Genomic DNA, 20,056 nt, shown 5'->3' on the forward strand with positions numbered 1-20,056 from the left:
TCTGCATTATAACAATCATGAAGCTGTATTAAAACCATCCCTATAAAAATCTACTGAATTCTTATTAGCAAACGAGACCTCAAAAGGTATCCACTCACTGAGATGAAACAAGTTTAATGTGTACTAAACCCATTAAAAGAAATAAAAGGACAAAGGGGAATAAATTTGCAATACAACTGCTATATTTCACATCACCTCATGGAAGTGTTTCATCTAGGGGCCTCGAAATATAAATTCAAGATAAACAGAAACTTCAGTTCCTTATCATTGAATGTTTCTGGAGATGCATTACCCCACTGCAACTGCATAATTGTCTGAAATCTTTAGGGGGCTTCCAGTCAGTGTACTCCTTGGCTGCACCAGAAATAACCAAAAAATGCTTTTTCAATTTTCCAGTACCCTTTGTTAACTAAATAGAGAAGCAAGACAGAGACATCTAGCCTAGGTCACATTCCAAGGGAAGATGAAAACAACTTTTGATAGCTATTTGAGACGATATTACTTTAAAAAGGTCACTTTAAGGATAAGTAAATGGAGTATCTCCAAAATTGGAAAGTGTTTGTGCCTAAAAATTGGGTAATTACAGCCAAGGGAAGGAAGTGGGAACAGCTGGTGTGGGGTTGCTAAGTCAAATCCACTCAGGGCGGGAGACGCAGAAAGAGCAACCAGGATCTCAGTTCCGGAAAGAAAAGAAAGGATCTGGGAGTTCTTGGTCAGGAAAAGGACACAGCCCCCCGACGGTGACCTTCTAGGTCGTCCCTTCTGATCCTTCTTTCTGTCCCCATGGAGCCTGGCCAGTTTTCCATTATCGTTGGGGGAAATGAAGAGATTTCTTATGCTCTCCTGCTCCATCCTCCTACGCAATTTCAGTGCCTCAAAGCTGGACAGGGAAATATTGCAGTGGCTATTGTGAACACCCTTGGCCTCACTGAGAAGGTGGGACTCATCTTTACCATTCCCCACACTGCTACAATAAAGCTGAGCAGGCTTAGGAAGAAGACTTCCATTCAGGTGTCCCAGAACTAGCCCACCTTTTATGTTAGGAAACTTATTACGTACGTGCTAACATGTTATGCTTATATAAAAGATGAAGGTTAAAAACACAACTCAATCTAACAAAACCCTAGAAAGTCATGTTTTTACAGGACATATGAATTTTACAGACAGAATTAGATGAGGATGTGTCAGATGACAAATCCAAGAACACAGGGCTTGCCCTGCTCGGACACTTACTACCTATGTGTGCCCCTAAGTCACTCCATCTCTCTGGGTTTATTTCTCATCTGTACAGAAAGTATCTTCTATCTGTCTGGTCTATATAGTAAGCACCTAACCTGTCTATCTCATTGGACTGTTTTTCAAGAGCAAATGAAATAGGTTTATAAAGTACTTCAAGCATTTAAAGCCATATACCAAATGAGTATTAATATTGTCAAAGCAAACAATCACAACTCAATTGCTGTATTTCCAGATCTAGAGACATTTTGTACCTGTGCTGTTTTGTGATCAGGGGTAAGAACACATTCTTGTTTTGGTATGAACAACTGTTGATTAAAATAACCTGTACCTAAAGTCAAGTTAAATTACACCAAAACTGGAAAGTAATCCTAAAGAAATTCTATACTTGCTTCTTCTTCTCCCTTAATTTTACTTTTAAATAAATAGATTTTGGTGGGAGAACTCTACTGTAAGTAGATACGTCTTTAAACTGGGCTGGGATGCTGATGAGTGACATTTTATACATAGCATCTGAAATATCTCCTTAACACAAACTTTTCCTTGTAATGCGTTGCTGTAATTGTTAATTAACTTCCTCTTCTTTGACATGAGCTGTTTCTTTTAGCAACGCCTAACTGGACTGTATTCTTCAAGTACAGGTATTTCTCAAAAAAACCCCAAAAACTGTGTTGTTGAAAAGTTATAGGTATAATGAATTTCTGTACAGTAAATTACATTGTACACATAAATTTCATTAATAATTTCAAGGGTGCACTCTAAAAGGATCCCAATAGGCTGATGGGTTGAAGTGGCACCAAGATCAACTTCCACAGAGTCATTTATTTACAATGAATGAAAGGGAATAGAATGTAGCAAATCTTGCCTCCTTTGGGTGAGAGTCAGGAGACTTTTGGACTCACACTCTCTGTGTGCAGAGGTATTCCTTCCTGCTCTTTAAGGTGTTCAAACTCATGGGCCTGTGATGCAAGTCTCTACACAGGAAAAAATCACCTGGTGCTAACCCAGTAATATGATGGCATCTTCCATTTAGTGTAGCAAAGAGTTCCCTTTCCCTTTGATAAATGGTAATAAGATGCTACAACCAGTAAGTTGGGGGTGGGGAGGGTAAAAGAGGAATTAGGAAAACAAGGAGATACCTCATCCAGTAACGATTTATTAGATATAGAATTGTTAACTGGCATGAAAGGAAACTAGATTCTCCAGTCTCAAGCCTTTTACAAAACCTCAGGGATAGATTCTACAACAGGGAAATCAGCTCTAAATAAATCTAGCTTGTCAATTCAAGATGACCAGAGAAAATTTTTTTTTTTTTTTACAAAAGAATAGGTATTTTTTTTCTTTTATTTTTTATTTTTGTTCAAGTACAGTTGTCTCTATTTTCATCCCACCATGCCCCGCCCCACTGTCCCTCCCATCCCTGCCTTTCACCCTTGAACCTACCCGCTTTGGCTTTGTCCATAAGTCTTTTATACATGCTCTTTGATGGTCCCTCCCATTATCTTTCTTCCCCCTCCTCTCTGATTACTGTCAGTTTGTTCTTTATTTCAATGTCTCTGGTTATATTTTGCTTGTTGGTTTGTTTTATTGATTAGGTTCCACTTATAGGTGAGATCATGTACTATTGTCTTTCACTGCCTGGCTTATTTCACTTAGCATAATGCTCTCCAGTTCTATCCATGCTCTTGAGAAGGGTAGGAGCTCCTTCTTTCTGCTGGGTGGTACTCCACTGTGTAAATGTACCACAGTTTTTTGATCCACTCATTTACTAATGGGCGCTTAGGTTGCTTCCAGCACTTGGCTATTGTAAATTGTGCTGCTATGAACATTGGGGTGCATAGGTTCTTTTGAATTGTTTTCGTATTCTTAGGGTATAATCCCAGCAGTGAAATTGCAGAGTCAAGACAGTTCCATTTTTAGTTTTCTGAGGAATTTCCATACTGTTTTCCACAGTGGCTACACCAGTCTGCATTCCCACCAACAAAGCACTAGGGCTCCCTTTTCTCCACATCCTCTCCAATACTTGTTGTTTGTTGTTTGTGATGACCATTCTGACTGGTGTGAAGTGGTATCTCCTTGTGGTTTTAATTTGCATCTCTTGGATGGCTAGTGATGCTGAGCATCCTTTCATAAGTTTCTGGGCTCTCTGCATGTCCTCCTTGGAGAAGTGTCTGTTTCAGTCTTTGCTCATTTTTTAATTGGGTTGTTTGTCTTCCTGGAGTGAAGTCATGTGAGTTCTTTATATATTTTGGACATCAAGTCTTTGGCTTGGCTCTGAGGTATCGTTTGCAAATATGTTTTCCCATACTGCTGGTTCTCTTTTCATTTTAATGCTGTTTTCTTTCGGTATACAGAAGCCTTTTAGTCAGAGAAAATCTTAATACAGCAGTGTTCACATGCATGACCTATCAGCTCCTCTCCAAAATTACCTCTTTCTGCAATGTGACATGGAATGTCAACTAAAACAAGTAAAATAAAAGAACAAGATTGTCTGTTTCTTATCTCAACAGAAAGGAAAAATCTTTCCATGAAATAATAAGAGAAAGTGTAAGTGATGGCTGTGTTGAACAGGGTGGAGAGAGTACAGAGTGCCACAGCTTACAAATCAATGGTGGGTTACAAGTGAGCAATATACTTGCAGGAATGTCCACGGGCAGCAGCATTAGAAGGGACAAGGCCAATGTTTCTGATTTGCAAATTGTCAGACTACTTTATAGGAACATATTTTCAAATTACTCCCTCTCCTAATATTTGCCATACACTTTGTACCACTGACCAAGTTAGGTGTTATTTTCAAGTACTGAAAAGAATGCAGTAAAAATTAATTGTTAAACTATAAGGAACCTTCAAAAAATGTAAAATTTTAATTTCATATACAATTCAGTTTAAAACTAAATTCATCTTAGTTATTTACCTTGGTAAGGAAGGTAAAACTAAGGAACAAAAAAGTAGTGGTGTAAGATCAAAAAAGTATTTATGGGTTTAAGAACACTCTAGAATCTGAGTAGATTCACTAAACACAGGTAACAATTCAATTTAAGTTCAAGGTATTAATTATAAAAATTACCATGACGTTCTCACCAATTTACTAGAAACTAGTAAAATCATCAAAATTTACAATACTAGACATTATAACCATTTACTTAAAGTGGATATGAATGAGTACCAGGAAAACAGACTTATTGTCCATAAACTCTCAAGAATAAAATCTCAAGAATATTGGATCACTCTACACCTGCAGATAAGAGATCATACATAGGTCTATGTACCATGGAACTATCTGAATGAGCAACTATGGCTCATTTATGCTGTATCATGTACCAGAACTGCCTTCCTTTCATAGGATGAACAATATTCCATTGTGTGTATATGCCACTTTTCGTTTATCCATTCAGCCATGATGGACATTCAGACTGTTTTGGCTATCGTGAATAACACTACTATGAACACAGGTGTACAAAATACCTCTTTAAGATCCTGCTTTCAATTCTTTTGGGTATATATTCAATATATAATGGAACTGCTGAATTGTTTGGTGATTCTATGTTTCATTTTTTGAAAAACCACCATACTGTTAAAAATTGATTGTTAAATGGCTAATTAAAAAATTTTGGTTTGTGCACCTAAAATTTCATGCTAGTCAGATCCCAATCAAAAAAATACCAGATGCACTGAGAAAGAGTTTCAGCCATCATATGTGTATGTACTATATTCAGTGAGTATATATTCACTTCTATCAAATGGTGACAGAATATATACCTAACAGGGATGTTTTAAGAATTTAATGTGAAAATGTATTCAGGTAAAGCATCTATTACTTAGCCCACAGTAAGTGCTCAATAACAAGCACTATTATTTACTGGATAAATAAGTATATTTTAGATAGAGTAGTCTTTTTAAAGAACTATTTTATTCAAATAGCAATAACACTTCTATTCAGAGGCTGGCTGAAAGCAATGTAATAAATCAGTTTAGTTGTCCCATACAAATTTCTGATAAGATTAGCTTTTTATTTATTTATTTTTTTAGATTGAAAAGATAAATTTCATTTTACTTTTTTAAGTTTAATCTTCAATATATTTTTTCCATTATCATTTAATCCCCTTATACCTCCTCCCCACAGCAATCACCACACAGCTGTCCGTGTCCATGAGTTCTTTTTCTTTTTTGCTCAATCCCTCTACCCCCTAGACCCCCTCACTAGCTGTCATCTGCTCTTCATCTATGAGTCTGTCTCTGTTTTGCTTGTTAGTTGAAGCTGTTCATCAGATTCTATATATGAGTGAAATCATATGGTATTTGTCTCTTCTGACTGGCTTATTTCATTTAGCACAATGTTCTCCAGGTCCATCCATACTGTTGCAAATTTTTCTTCTTTTTTACAGCCAGGTAGAATTCCATTGTGTAAATGTCTCGTTTTATCCACCCATCTATTTATGGACACTTGGGCTGCTTCCATATCTTGGCAATTGTAAATAATGCTGCAATGAACATAGGAGTGCTTATATTCTTTTGAATTAGAGTTTTGGGTTCCTTTGGATATATTTCCAGAAACAGGATCACTGGGTCAAAAGGCAGATCCATTTTTTAATTTTTTGAGGTATCTTTACACTGCATTCCTCAGTGGCTGCACCAGTCTGCATTCCCATCAACAGCACAAAAGGGTTCCCCTCCTCCACATCCTCAACAGCACTTGTGGTTTGTTGATTTATTGATGATAGCCATTCTGACTGGTGTGAGATGGTATCTCATTGTGGTTTTAATTTGCATTTCTCTGATAATTAGTGATGTTGAGCATCTTTTCATATGTCTATTGGCCATCTGTATGTCCTCTTTGGATAAGGGTTTATTCAGGTCCTTTACCCATTTTTTAATTGGATTGTTTGTTTTTTTGATGTTGAGTTTTGTAAGTACTTTTCAAATTTTGGATATTAATGCCTTATCAGATATACTGGCAATTATGTTCTCCTACTCAGTGGGTTGTCTTTTCAATTTGTTGTTTTCCTCAGTTGTGTAAAAACATTTCAGTTTGACATAGTCCCATTTGTTTATTTTTTCTTTTGTTTCCCTTGTCTGGGGAGATATATCTGATAAAAACATTCTATGAGCAATATCCAGGATTTTACTGCCTTTGTTTTCTTCTAGGATTTTTATGGTTTTGAGTCTAACATTTAATTCTTTGATACATTTTTTAATTTATTCTTGTGTGGTATACGTAGGTGGTCTAATTTCATTTTTCTGCACATATCTGTCCAATATTCCCATCACCATTTATTGAATAAACTATCTTTAGCCCATTGTATGTGCTTGGTTCTTCTGTCAAATATTAATTTATATAAAGGTGTGGGTTTATTTCTAGGCTCTCTATTCTGTTCTGTTGATCTATGTGTCTGTTTTCATGAGAGTACCATGCTGTTTTGATTACTATGGCCTTGCAGTATAGTTGGATATTATGCAGCACAATTCCTCCAACTTTGTTCTTTCTCATGATCACTGTTGTTATGTGGGGCCTTTTATAATTCCATGCAAATTTCTGAAATACTCATTCTACTTCTTTGAAATACATCATTGGAATCTTGATAGGAATCTCTAGATTGCTTTGGGTAGTATGGACATTTTAATGATGTTAATTTTTCCTATCCATGAACATGGTATATGCTTCCATTTGTTTGTATCTTCTTCAATTTCTGTCTTTAGTGTCTTACAATTTTCCACATACAGGTCTTTTACATCTTTGGTTAGGTTTATTCCTAGGTATTTTATTCTTTTTGAAGCAACTGTATATGGGATTGTTTTCTTAATTTCCCTAAGATTAGTTTCATCTCTTTTTCTCCAATGTAACTTTAATTCACTTAAAAAATTTTCCCTAGGAAAGAATGGTCATAAAATTAAATCACCAGATACCAATAGGGCAAGAATAAAAATAATGCAGAGTAAAAAATGTCCAGCATGAACTGCCTGTTTAAAATAAACTCAACGCAAAAAGCAGAATATTAGAATAAAAAAAACTAAAATAATCTCACTCCATCAACTGTTAACAGTAGCAAGTCAAAATGTCTAATTCAGAATACACAAAAACAAACTTTATAATGCATTAATTAAAGAAGTAAATCTGGAGGGTTCTTAAAGAACTGCTCCAGGTAAAAAGCAGATTTAGACAGAGTAGGAGAAAATCTCACACGACTATCCAGAGTATTTTGAAAAGGGCTAGCCCATCAATGCCCAGCACAATGCCTGACATGCAGTAAATGTATCTGCTAAAAGAAAATGCAGATTTTTCAGAGAAAGTCATACAAACTTTAGGTACAAAGATAAAAGCAAAAGAGTTTTAGTAATTTTCGTGTGGATTTGGGGTTAGAGATCTTCATATAACAATTACCAAGCTATTAGAAATGTGGCTCTAAGTTCCATATCCCAAGGCTGTTAATTTCAGAACTAAAAGATAAAGATGAGAAAAAGCACATAAAGCTAGCCGGAAGTTTCACAAAGGAAATGAATAAAGTCAGACTCAGCATGAGTTTCACTGAACTGTTAGATGCTTTTCAAAGAATCACACAGTGTAAAATTACTTGGCCTTGCAAAAGCATTTTAGGCAATTTTCTGGATGGAGGAAATGCCCTCATATTATTTAAGCTTCTCTAATGGAGAGAATGAGTTAGAATATGCTGAATTTTGTAGGTGAATATAGTGAGTTTTTATTTCCCCTTTCTCATCTTAAATGAAATCATATCCCCATGAAAGAGGATGGCAATTTTCTGGTGATACTCCGAGAATTTCAACTTAGAGTAGGTTTCAATAGGAAGCAGCGAATTTCTAGGTGGAGATAGGTGTACCCAACGAAACCCCCAACGGTGACAAGCAACAGGCTTGACCATACTTACACAATCTCTTCTTTCTCCGGTGTGTGTACTGACTTCCTGTTAACACAGTCTCCTCAGGTGTAACTCTAACTGGAGCTCAGTTTTTTTTCCTACCTGTGTACCATCAAATTTCTACACTGAATTCCAGATTAACCTTACAACTTAACTAGTAATTGTTGCACAATTATCAGACTGACAAGAACAAATAAACAAAATCTACTTAAATATTTTTGGATGACAGAGAGGTACCCTTAAAATTCTGGTGCCTAAGTAACTATTTAGTAAACAAATGAGGTACCTTTAGTGACTGCTGAGAGTCTGAGTCAGTATCACAATAGAGGATGATGTTGTTGGCTGTGCTGAAACTTTCTCTCACTCCAAGGTGGTAAAACAAGGATGGCTGCCGGAAGGCGTCACTCATCTCCACCACAGCGACATCTGCAAACAAAAAACAAAGCCCCCAAAAGATGACACCTTAGTATTGCCATGTAAGCATATTTTGATTTTAATAACTTAGTATTCAGAGAGGAAGTGAAGAAATGATAGGGATTTTCCCACTGTATTTACCACTAACTTTTGAATTTGCAGTTCTACCGGAAGTGGTTTTATAAGAAGTAGTTAAACTGCACTTTTTTTAAACAAAAAAGGGATCATATAATTACTGGAAACTAAAGAAAGTCTGCAGTGGTGGGAAGTGGGGCTAATGCTCTGTTAAATTTCAACATTAAAGCAAGTTAACTAAGGTTGCAGAAGTGGATGCATGGGAAGCAGCATAAATAATAACTATAAAATGAGATTTTAAAAATAATTAAGATGGGGAATTAATTCAGTTATATTTTATAATTAATTAATTAATATCTAGCATGCCCAGAGAAAGTATAATTCAAGAAAAATGGAAAGTAAAAGTATAAAACATTATAACTAAGAAGGAGAATATAACCAGATACAAATTCTTCCAAAGCTCAGAGATGCCTAATACCAAGGTAGTATGACCTTGATACCAAAAACTGACAATAAAGTCACAAAAATGAAGTTCAGATAAGTCTTAAATTCATCTATATACAGACAAAACATGAAAGAGAAATGAATAAAATGCACTAAGCACTATACTATAAGAAAACTTAATCATTACTTTAAAATTTATTTTGAGAATGCAAGGATGGCTCAATGGAAAAAATTATCAGCATCTCCATAGATGTCCCAAGTGCTTTAATTAAAATTCAAATCCATTTCTCATAAAAATAACTGCAAACTAAAAATACAAGGGCACTTGTTTAATGTGAATAATATATATTTCATAAGAGTTGGCAACTTTGTGCTTACAGGCATTCCCATGGAAACCAGGAAAAGACAAGATTATAAACTATTCCCACTACTAGCAGACTTTCTGAAAATCCTCATTAATGCAGTGAGATTTCACAAAGTAAGGAGGAATAATGCCATAAAATAAGATATACAATTATCACTACTTGCAGATGTTATATTTGTCAACCAAAAAACCTCAATAGAGTCAACTAATTATTATAATAATATAATTTCATAAGGTGTCAAGATGCAAACTTATTGTGAAAACCAAAAGCTTCCTTTATAATCATATTCAACATTTGGAAAATATAATGGTAAAATGGATCCCATTCACAATTAAAATGAAAATGTTAACATACCTACAACAAACTTAATAGATGATGCTAATTTGTTTAAAAATATGTACAATGTGTAACAGATGAAAGATTAGTATCTTTATTAACCATCTCTTACTGGTCAATTTAAAACAACCAACCAACCAAAAAACATTATGATATAAAATTAGGCAATAAACACAGGCAGGTAAATTCACAGAACTGTAACTAAAATGATAAATAAGTAAATGTCCATTTTGCCAACTATGTAGTTCCAGATTTTTGATAAACAAGTGGCCAAAAATATTTCAAAATGCCAAATGAAGATGCAGAGAAATGAGACTCATTCCTATGTGCTGAGGAGAAGTGTAAACTTTCTAGGAGACTTAACCCCTTAAGATTATGCCCACTGTTTGACCCAGTAATTCTATGCCTAAAAATTTACCCTGAGAAAATTCCTATAAATGTGGCAGATTTATTTGTAACTATGTCCATTGACGTACATTTTTTTACGATAGAAATGGAAAACACTTAACTATTAATCAAAAAGAAAATGGATAGATAGCTAAATAGATTCAAAGAATAGATTGCATATTATGTAACCATTAAAAACTATTGTATAAGAATATTTAGCAATGGGGGTAAATTTAAGCTATGTTAAGTAAAAGTATTAGAATCTATAAACAATTATAGAGTATATATTAAAATATAAGGTATAAGTTATAATATATATGATCTACATTATATATGTACGTGAATACAAAATGTCTGGAAAGTTATACACCAAAATACAAACTGTAATAATAGCTCTGTAAGAGGATTATGAATTACTTTTTATTCTTTATGCCTTCTATATTCTTCACAGTTTCTATTGATTAGTTTTAGAATATAGGAACCCTTCAAAATATAAACAGAACAACACTGAACACCTAGGCGATGGAATGTTAAACCAAAGTGCAGCACATAAGAATAATGAAGGCTCTTGAGAAGCTGTTTGGTGCAGAGTCAGCCTTATCTAATGAAAGTGATATTAGAATTCACATTCTGTGAAAGAGAAATATATCAAATAAAGTGGAATGGAAAGACACAGAAGATTTAGTAAGGTTATGAAAAAAAGAGCACAGGTCAAAGGAGCTTCAAAAGATTTTTTCCAAGGTTAAAAGTGACCTGCAGGATCTTTAACAAAATAAAGAATTTTCTTTAGGGGTCCTTAACATTTCTACATCAAAAATCAACACCTTAAAAAAAATGAGTCATTGCGACCCACCCACATGCCCCATCTGCCTCCAGCACTCACACTCTGTCCTTCTCCCACAGAAGCCAGCCATTCACACTCACAGTGCTTTAAAAACAAAAGACAGAGTAAAATGGGGTAGAAAGAAACCAAATAAAACGATAGCTTATGAAAAATAAATGAGAGGCATGCAAAGAAAAATACTAGCTAAGTTAAAGTAGTGGCAAAAGGGGTGTGGGGAATGGTTATTTGCTGAAAACTGACTCATGGAATTTGATGCTAAAATAAAATAAGAACACTGCAGAAGGCTTAGATAAAGAGAGAAACTAGACATTTAAAATAAATGCTACAAGCAAAATAAGGTATAGTCATTTGATCTGAACATTAAGCAGGAACAGATCTATTTTTTTTAATGCTATTTAGATCTGAACATCTAAGCAGAACAGGTCCATCTTTTGAGTGCCATACAGAACACTGAAAATGCTTATCGGCATAGTTTTAAAATACTGCAATACAGTATGACAACTCAGAAAAGGATTGACTTTTTTCTACTTCAGACTCAGATGAGTAATCTGTTCTGAATGTTTGTATTCTTTTCTAAATTTATTTTTAATTCCCACAGAGTAAAATTCACTTTTCCACCTACTTTGGTAAAGTGTTCAAAGCTTGTGTCCTTTTTTTTTCTTTCCATTGTTGAGTCAGTGTCCTTGTTGTTGAGATTCGTGTGTTCTCTATTTTCTAGATATTTTTCCTTGATTGATATGTGATTTGTAAATACTTTTTCCCAGTTTGTGGCTTGTCTTTTCATTCTGTTAACAATGTCCTTAAAAAAGGAGAAGTTTCTAACTTTAATTAAGCCCACTGTATCAATTTTTTTCTTTGATAGATTGTACTTTAGCTGTGGTATCCAAAAAAAAATCTTTGCCTAACCAAAAGTCACAAAAGTTTTCTCCTATGTTTTCTTCTAGACGTTTTATAGCTTTATATTTTACATATTGGTTTATGATCAATTGTAGGGGGCACGAATTTGATTTACTTATTTTTATTAATTTGGGGGGACATTGGTTAATAAGCTTATATAGATTTCAAATGTATATTTCTATGATACATAATCTGCATATTGCAGTGTGTGCCTACCACCCAAGTCAAATCATCTGTTACCTAAGTGAAATAAGTCAGACAGGAAAAGTTAAGGACCATGAGGGATATAAAACTATGATCCATGTCATACAACCATGTCATCTACAATGAGAAATCATTTTATTCCTTCCTTCCCAATGTGTATGTCTTTTGTTGTTGTTGTTGTTCTTTGTTTTGCCTTGTTATACTGCCGAAAACTTCCAGTAACAGCATTTTTATAATAGTAATATTTGGTTATCAAAATAAAGAAAAATCTTATTATGGCTACTTTCTGACTCTGATGGATATCTTCTCAAAAGTAGTAAAATAAATAGGCAAAAATTATCTTTCTTGTGAAATGATCCTACAACATGCTAACAAATGCAAAATATAATCACAACAAATTGAACAAACACCTACTACTCCATAGTTCTTGGAACCCAGTTAAATGAGGTATAATTTATCCAGTTTATGTCACAAACACATATTCAGGTATTAGTGTGTGTCAGTCTCTATATGCCTTTCCAATATTAACTCACAATCTTTATAATACTCCTTTGTGGCAGGTAATAATATTTCAGAACCCAGAGGCAGAGAAGGTATAAGTAATCTGCCCAAACTCAGCTAGAAAGAGATGGCACCAGGATCTGAACTCAGGCAATCTGGCTGGAGAGTCTATGCTCTTAATTCTGAACTGAGGCATACCCTATACTTACAGGTTATGGAGGTTCCAAAGATCAGAATACAAATGAGGTACCAAAATAGATTTGGGGACCAAAGCAAATACTCTTGCAATATATTGCATGAATAAATGCATTCAATAATTGTCTAATTGAGTTTTGTGGTAATAGTGTGAGTATAACTATGACATTTAAAATTTTAAGACTAAATCATTTAAAATTACAAGCAAAGACACAAAAATCCCTTACATTTTTACCTAAGGTGTAGTTTAAGGTAAAACTACAGTTTAAGGTAATCATAAATACTGCATTTTTTGGACTAAAGGACATACCTTTCCCCCAAATTTGGGAAGAAAATGGGTGTGTGTCTTACAGTCTGAATGTAACTTACCTGGCTCACTGTGGGGGTGGGTGATGGCCTATGTTATTTATGTTATTAAATATTTTACCACATTTTTGCTTCAAAATTTTTTTCCTGTTTTCCTCCTCTAAAACCTAGGTGTGTCTTATGCATCTTACAGTCCAAAGAATTTGGTAACTTGTGTCTAACTGCATTTTCGATCATCAAATGACAGTGGCTCATGGTCTGTGTTTCTTTTGGTATTTAATTTTTCCTTCATAATACTCTATCTGTTAGTTAAATATCTCACATGAGCTGCTACTGCTTGTGAAAAGCATAACTGAAAAAAGACATTAATCTTTAGTGCCTGTTTATTCAAATGCTTTTCTTAGGTATCAGATCACTGTTGACAAAGAAAGAGCCCAGTGGTGATTTAGCATGTATTAGTCTACAAGGTATTCTAAAATTCCATAAAAATTTCCCAAGTTATCACGTTGAATTACCCCACCTAGTCATGATGGATTAATCCTCAAGAAGATCCAATTTAGTTCAACAAATATTTTGAGTACCTATTATATAAAAGGTTTTCAGTTATCTACTACCTGTTATGAAAATTGAAAGAAAAAGTTAACTAGTCAGTTTTCCAAGGTCTGGTAGGTATATAATGTTGGGAAATTGCAAAACTCCTATTGTACAGCTAGAATTGTTGAAATTTTCAGAAAGGATAGAACAATAATTTATCATCAATGTTGTCTTGAATTGGTCATAGTTTGGCAATCCCTGCTATAAATTACTACTCATGTAGCTTCACCAGCATCACTTTATTTTCTTGTACATTATTTAGTTAACCCTAATATATATAAAATGATACATGTTTGTGTCAACAGTATAATTTGGCCCATAATTTCCTCATCACTAAACTCCAATAAATCTATGCATAGTGATTCAAACATGAATCATCTTATATTGCTAAAGCAAATGTATACATAATGTCCCCACCCTAGCCCTAGTTTGCTTGTTTGATGTTTGATTATTACACTGCACTGGGATTTTCTAACCTGAAAAGTGAAGTGTGGGAGATAGGTGATCAACGGGACAGATTTCACCTCCAGAGACTGACCTTTAAAAAGTGAGCCTTACAAAAGCAGGGAGTGGAAGAAAACAGAGGAGAAGAAGCCTAAAGGGGAGAAAGACAAAAGAGAGAAAGAGATGGAAGGATGGGGGGAGAATCTACAAGAGAAGGAGGGAGTGGAACCAAACAAGATTGGTTACAACTATGGTCCCCTGGCCCAGGCAATAGCTGCAAGAGTTCAGATCTCGATGTTCCAGCTTTAGAGAATGTGAGGGGAAAGAATGCACGTTCATAGGAGGGGCCCATCCCAGAACTGTAGGACCCAGAACCACAGCTCTCTGCCAGGAGCAGGTGCAGCTGCAGAAAAGCACACTACAGAGGTGAGAAGCTGGGAGAAACATTCCCCCTATCCAGGGGCCGTGAGAGGAGTGATGAACATGCAAACAACAAACTGTTTCATGACTTCCAGTATGTGCATACTTATTAGGTTTCTGGATGAATGACCTTGGACAATACCTTAAATTCTCTGAGCTTTGATTACCTCAACTATAAATTGAAGATAACAACACAGATAATTACCACAACCACACAAAGCTGTTATAAGGATTACATGTGTGCTAGGTACAGTAAACTCTCAACATATGGTGATTATATGGAGCCATTACAAGAAATGTTCATAGATGCCCTTTGAGCAATTTATCATAAACTCTATAGAAAACAATGCTAATATTAAAATCAAATTTGAAATTATAGAAAGCCAACATATAAAATTTTGACATGATTCGATAATCAATGGTAATCGATCCATGTCCATGAGTTTTGAAAAGGGATATGGCAGGATCAACGTTTTGGGAAGATATACTTCAATTTTGTGGATGGATGACAGACAAGATAGACTGGGAGCTGAGAAACCAATTAGAAGTAGTTAAAGGGACCATGTGCCCCTACATTAATACAGCCACAATGTGGCAAGGAAATCAAGAGGCTTTAGGAATATGGTGCATGCAAGATAATCAAAGAAAGGAAGATAATTTTGTTTCCGACTTTAATGATTAAGACTGATGATACTCCATTATCACAATAAGTGACATTAGAAAGAACTCCATTTTTGGGGGGGGTAAAAACTTAAGTTTGGATTGGGATCCACTAACCATTATATATGTGTCTGTGTGTCTGACAGGTGACATCTGGAATCTCAACAGGGTGATTGAAATCAAAGAGATTTAAGAGTCACAGCAATGGATGATAATTGAAGCAGTGAGTTCAGATTAGATTGTCAACTTAGAAAGTATAGAAAGAAATGAGAAGGCATCTGTGACTCAGGAAATCCCTTCCTCACTATGTACTAATTAGAAACACAGATTTATGTTCATCAAAGGACATGCAATGAATGTTCGTAACAGCACTATTTGTCAACATTTAACAGAAGAAATAAACAAACTGTGCCATATACAGACAAGGTAACTACATAGCAATGAGAACAAAAAATCTACAACCACACACGACAACATGGATGAATCTTACAGATTAAGAGAAAGAATCCAGACACAAAAGAATAGGTACTTTATAATTCTGCTTTTATTAGGTTAAAAAACATGATATTAAAAGTCTAAAAAATGGATACTTTGGTGAAGGGCTGAAAGGGAATTCAAGGGGTCTTCAGTAGAGCTGGTTAGGTTCTACTTCTTGGACTGTGTGCTGGCTACTCAGGCATGTGCACTTCCTGAAAAGTCAGTCATTTCTGGTCATGAATTTTACCAAGAATATTAAAAGAGAACTGTATTTACTTTCCTGTGGCCATTATAACAAATTACCAAAAAACGTGGTCTTCTAAAACAACAGAAATTTATTCTTTCACAGTTATGGAGGCCAGAAGTCCAAAATGAGGATGTCAGCAAGGTCACGGCCATACTGCTTCCAGGGCTCTAAGGGAAGAGTCTGTTCCTTGCCTCTTCCAAAATATAGTAGTTTGGGGCATTCCTTGGCTTGTGGTATCACATTAGCCTTTGTCTTTTATAAAGATACTTGTGATGGCATTCCTGAATGCCATCTAGATAATCTAGAATTATCTCAAGATTCTTAATTTAATCAGATCTGCAATGCAAAGGTCCTTTTTCCAAAAATTAGCCTTCAGTTTCCAGGGTTTTGACATAGATATTGAAGAAGGGTCATTTTTTCATCTTAACACAAGGATTACAAAGAAACCACATGATAAGGAAGGTGAGTACAGCAGAACTAAAGCTTCTAAATAAGAAGTAAGCAAATGGAGGTAATTAGCACAGACAATTCTCCAGGAGACTGGCAGAAAAAGGAGGAGGATTAACACTGACCAAGGTCCATGGTAGGGATTTTTACATTCAATAAGGAATGCAAGAGCTCAGACAATACTTGAATGGGAAAGAAAGATCAAAAGGTTTTTAGTTTTAGGATGGTGTACTTGAACATTAGTAGAAAGATCATGACTTTAAAGGGAGGGCGGCTAATGAATGGAGATGAGCTCTGTAGTCTCAGATGGGGCAGACAGGGTGAAATCTATGGTGTTGGGAGATCGTCAACATTGGTAAAAAGGAGGGACATTTTAGGGGCAAGAAGTGAAATAATAAAAGGCAAAGACCAAGAAATAATGAAGTGGAAGGAAGAATATGGAGATCCTTCAATTTAGGTAGTGAGTCTTATAGGTCTGGGGTCTGGTGCCCAACAGAGAAGGAAGCCCAGCCAAGGGACAGCAGGGACAGGCCTGCACCCTGTGGACATCACTGGAAATATGGCTGAAGGCAACATTACCTCTGCTATAGGAAGTCATGACCCAATACATTTTTTTAACTTAATGGAATTCATGTTAACATTTCTATCACTTGCAATAGTAAGAATGCTAACTAGTACAGCAACAGAAGATGTGAACCCAAGCTTTGTAAGAACCAAAACCTCTCTTTTTTCCTTACTTCTGTCTACCTAAAATGAAAATAAGGAGCATATGATAAAAAGAGGGAAGAGAATAAATTTCAATCTTATTCTGCTTACTGAGCCTAGACAAAAAGCCTTAAGCAGACATTAAAATCTCAATCTTATCACTGATTATTTTTGGTCACCAGGAAGACTGGACCAGTAAAGAGTCCTTCCCTCCCATTAGAAAACGATTTCAAGCACAGAGGATACTGATGGTGGTTTAGTGTCGTTATGGGAGCCCTGTAAATACTCTAACTAGATTCGGTCTTCCAGTGAATCCTTCATATCAGTACACAGGGAAAGGAGAAAAACCACAATTTGTATCTTTAATGCACAGCAAGTGCTTTATATGGCAACATTCACCTGGCCACAGGCACAGCTTTCCCCTACATAATCTTGCTTCTTAAAGAAAAACAAAAAGGTCCTGTAACTTAAGAATTTATTTTTTAATGTTATGGCAATAACAATAGACCTGGTCAGAGTATGTAATATAAGATAAGGATCACTCAAAATGAACTCAAAAGTCCATCACGTACCAGAGCCGTGCTGCATACTATAAGCAGACGTGGGACACAAAGCTGCTCTGATGGTAAATGTTTCTGTATCACTGCTGAAACTATTTTTCTTCTTGAAATGGCAATATTCCCCAAAGGTATGCTGCATTTAAGAGTCTATAAAAGTAAGTTTTGATCTCTATGAACTCGTTTTATATAATACATTTCAGTCTTCAAGTAATCGATCTGTTTTCATTAGATACTGAAAGAGCTACTCATGAGAATTTAAGAGGCTTTTTAGAGTTTACTGTAGTTTTTATTGTGGCTATGGTGCATGCTATTTTTCATTTTCTCATATTTGATTTTAATTAAATCATCAAAGCTGTCTGTGTTTATGCCTCAGTGAAGTTCCCAAGCACACAGAATAGTTCTTTGTAACTGTAAGAATCTTACACAAGAGTCCTCCCTGCCAACCAGAACCAATCATCTGCTTTAATTGGCACTTGTATTATGTAAGGTTACAAAAGTTGATGTCTAATAATTTTTAAAGAAAATCTGTTCCTCATAAATGTACATCCTTAGTGACATTCTTCCCTAATTGTTTTATACCTTTATAACTTATTCACACAGAAAGAGCAGAAAGTGGCCAGGGAACACTTGAACATTATTACTTGATGGTGTTCTCTAGCAAAAACGGCTGTGGCACTTTTTCATGTTTGAGGTTGTTCTGATAAAGGAGAGATGTTTCTCACTCTGTCTAGGGAAACAGCTACAGTGTATGTGTGCTGTGTTTACATAAATAATAATAGTTATCAAAGCTGGGATACAATCAACAACATGCAGACTATGGAAAATTCTACAAGAAAAATGACCTGGTTTCCTCAACAAAAACATTAGAGGGGTAAGGGAAAGAGATAGGGGAGAAATTAGGTATTAAAAGAAACTTAAGGGACATTATCAATTGCAACATTATGGACCTTATTTGGATTCTACTAAAACTTTTAAAAATCATGACATTCATGAGAAAATCTGACAACTGACAACATGTTTGATGAATTATTTTAAGAATGATAAAGAGACTGTGGTAGGGGCCCTTATCTTTTAGAGATTAAAAATGTAGTGTAGCCCTGGGCCAGTGTGGCTCAGTTGGTTGGAGTGATGTCTCCTAACCAAAGGGGTACAGATTTAATCCCCGGTTTGAGTGTGTACAATCCCCTATCTGGGTGCATAGGGAAAGTAATCAATTGATGCTTCACTTTCACATTGATGTTTCTCTTTCTCCCTTCCTCTCTATCTAAAAAGTAATATGAAAAAGTGTCCTCGAATGAGGATTAAAAAAATGCAGTGTGGTAACTTAATTCCTGTATTAAAACAAGAAAAAAGTGAACTGTCAGTGTATGTATTCTTTATCAAAGAGCATTATTTCTCATACAATAAAAAGTTTAATTACAGCAATAAACACCAGGCTGTTCCTGCTATAGAAAAATATAGGTGGTAAAATGAAAGCAGTAGTGTACAAGTAGCTTGCACACTACTTGTTTGGCAGAAGCAGTTACTCAGGCCAGTTTAAAAGTGTTTTGGCTTTTTTTTTTCCCCTTCTTTCCTTCTGTACAACATCATCTGTTGTACTCATAAACCCAATTGGATCTAAGTAGTGTGGGCACGTGCCTGGGAGCTCCACATTGCTCCGAGATTCCTAACATGTCAGCAAGTGGAAATCTTTCTAAGTCAGGATTCTTCAACAGCTCCAAAAGATGCCATGCTTTTCTTTTCTCTGTCAAAGTCACTTTCAACACCTAATAAATAATCAGCATCTAGTCAAAAAGTGCATATTTTTGTTCAAATTTATTCATCTTCTTCTAGCAATAACTATTATTCTGTTAACACAACATATGTGTAAATATGATACTGCCAATAATGACTTCACTCCACAGCTTACGTGCTGACATTCCATTTGAGGGCAATGATTCATTTTGGTGGGGTTTTAAAACTTCTTTCTTGAGGTTGATTTATTAGAGAGAGTACGTAGAATTAAAAGTCTTCATTGTTAAAGGATCCTTTTGTTGGTGGCAGGCTTGGGTTGCTGACCTTAATTGACTGTAATGAAATAGTCTGGGTCCTTTTTTTTTTCTTCTTGCAACTAAAATTAAATCTGTCAGTCTCAAGGAGTTCACAACCTCTCTAGGAAGATTAAGGTTTGTTTGTTTTAATGTGACACATTAGTGTGATTATAAAAATGTCATTTTAAAAGGGAGCTGTCAGTATATCTAAAAGGCCAGTCATACTTTATCCTTAAAGATGGGGAAAAAAAGACCCCTTTTGCCAGCCCTCTAATGGGGAAAATGGGTTAAGCCAGTTCCACAGACACAGCTACAGACCAGGAAGGAAATGGGAAGGCAGCCCCTCCCTTGCATTACCTACTAAGTTATGCTCTCCTTAGAGGCTTCCGATGGCTT

At 35.4% G+C, this 20,056-nt stretch overlaps 1 protein-coding gene across 1 annotated transcript in view; it reads right to left on the bottom strand.

Moving 5' to 3' along the window:
* MAP3K5 (mitogen-activated protein kinase kinase kinase 5) overlaps positions 1–20,056 on the bottom strand; it is a 173,653-nt gene that overhangs the window by 120,318 nt on the left and 33,279 nt on the right. Inside the window, exon 2 of the mRNA XM_045843111.1 lies at positions 8,395–8,534. Coding sequence (XP_045699067.1) covers positions 8,395–8,534 — 140 coding nt within the window. The remainder of the gene's footprint in view (positions 1–8,394; positions 8,535–20,056) is intronic.

Source organism: Phyllostomus hastatus, unplaced genomic scaffold (genome assembly GCF_019186645.2).
Source record: "Phyllostomus hastatus isolate PE091 unplaced genomic scaffold, TTU_PhHast_1.1 phas_contig_40, whole genome shotgun sequence".
NCBI lineage: Eukaryota > Metazoa > Chordata > Mammalia > Chiroptera > Phyllostomidae > Phyllostomus > Phyllostomus hastatus.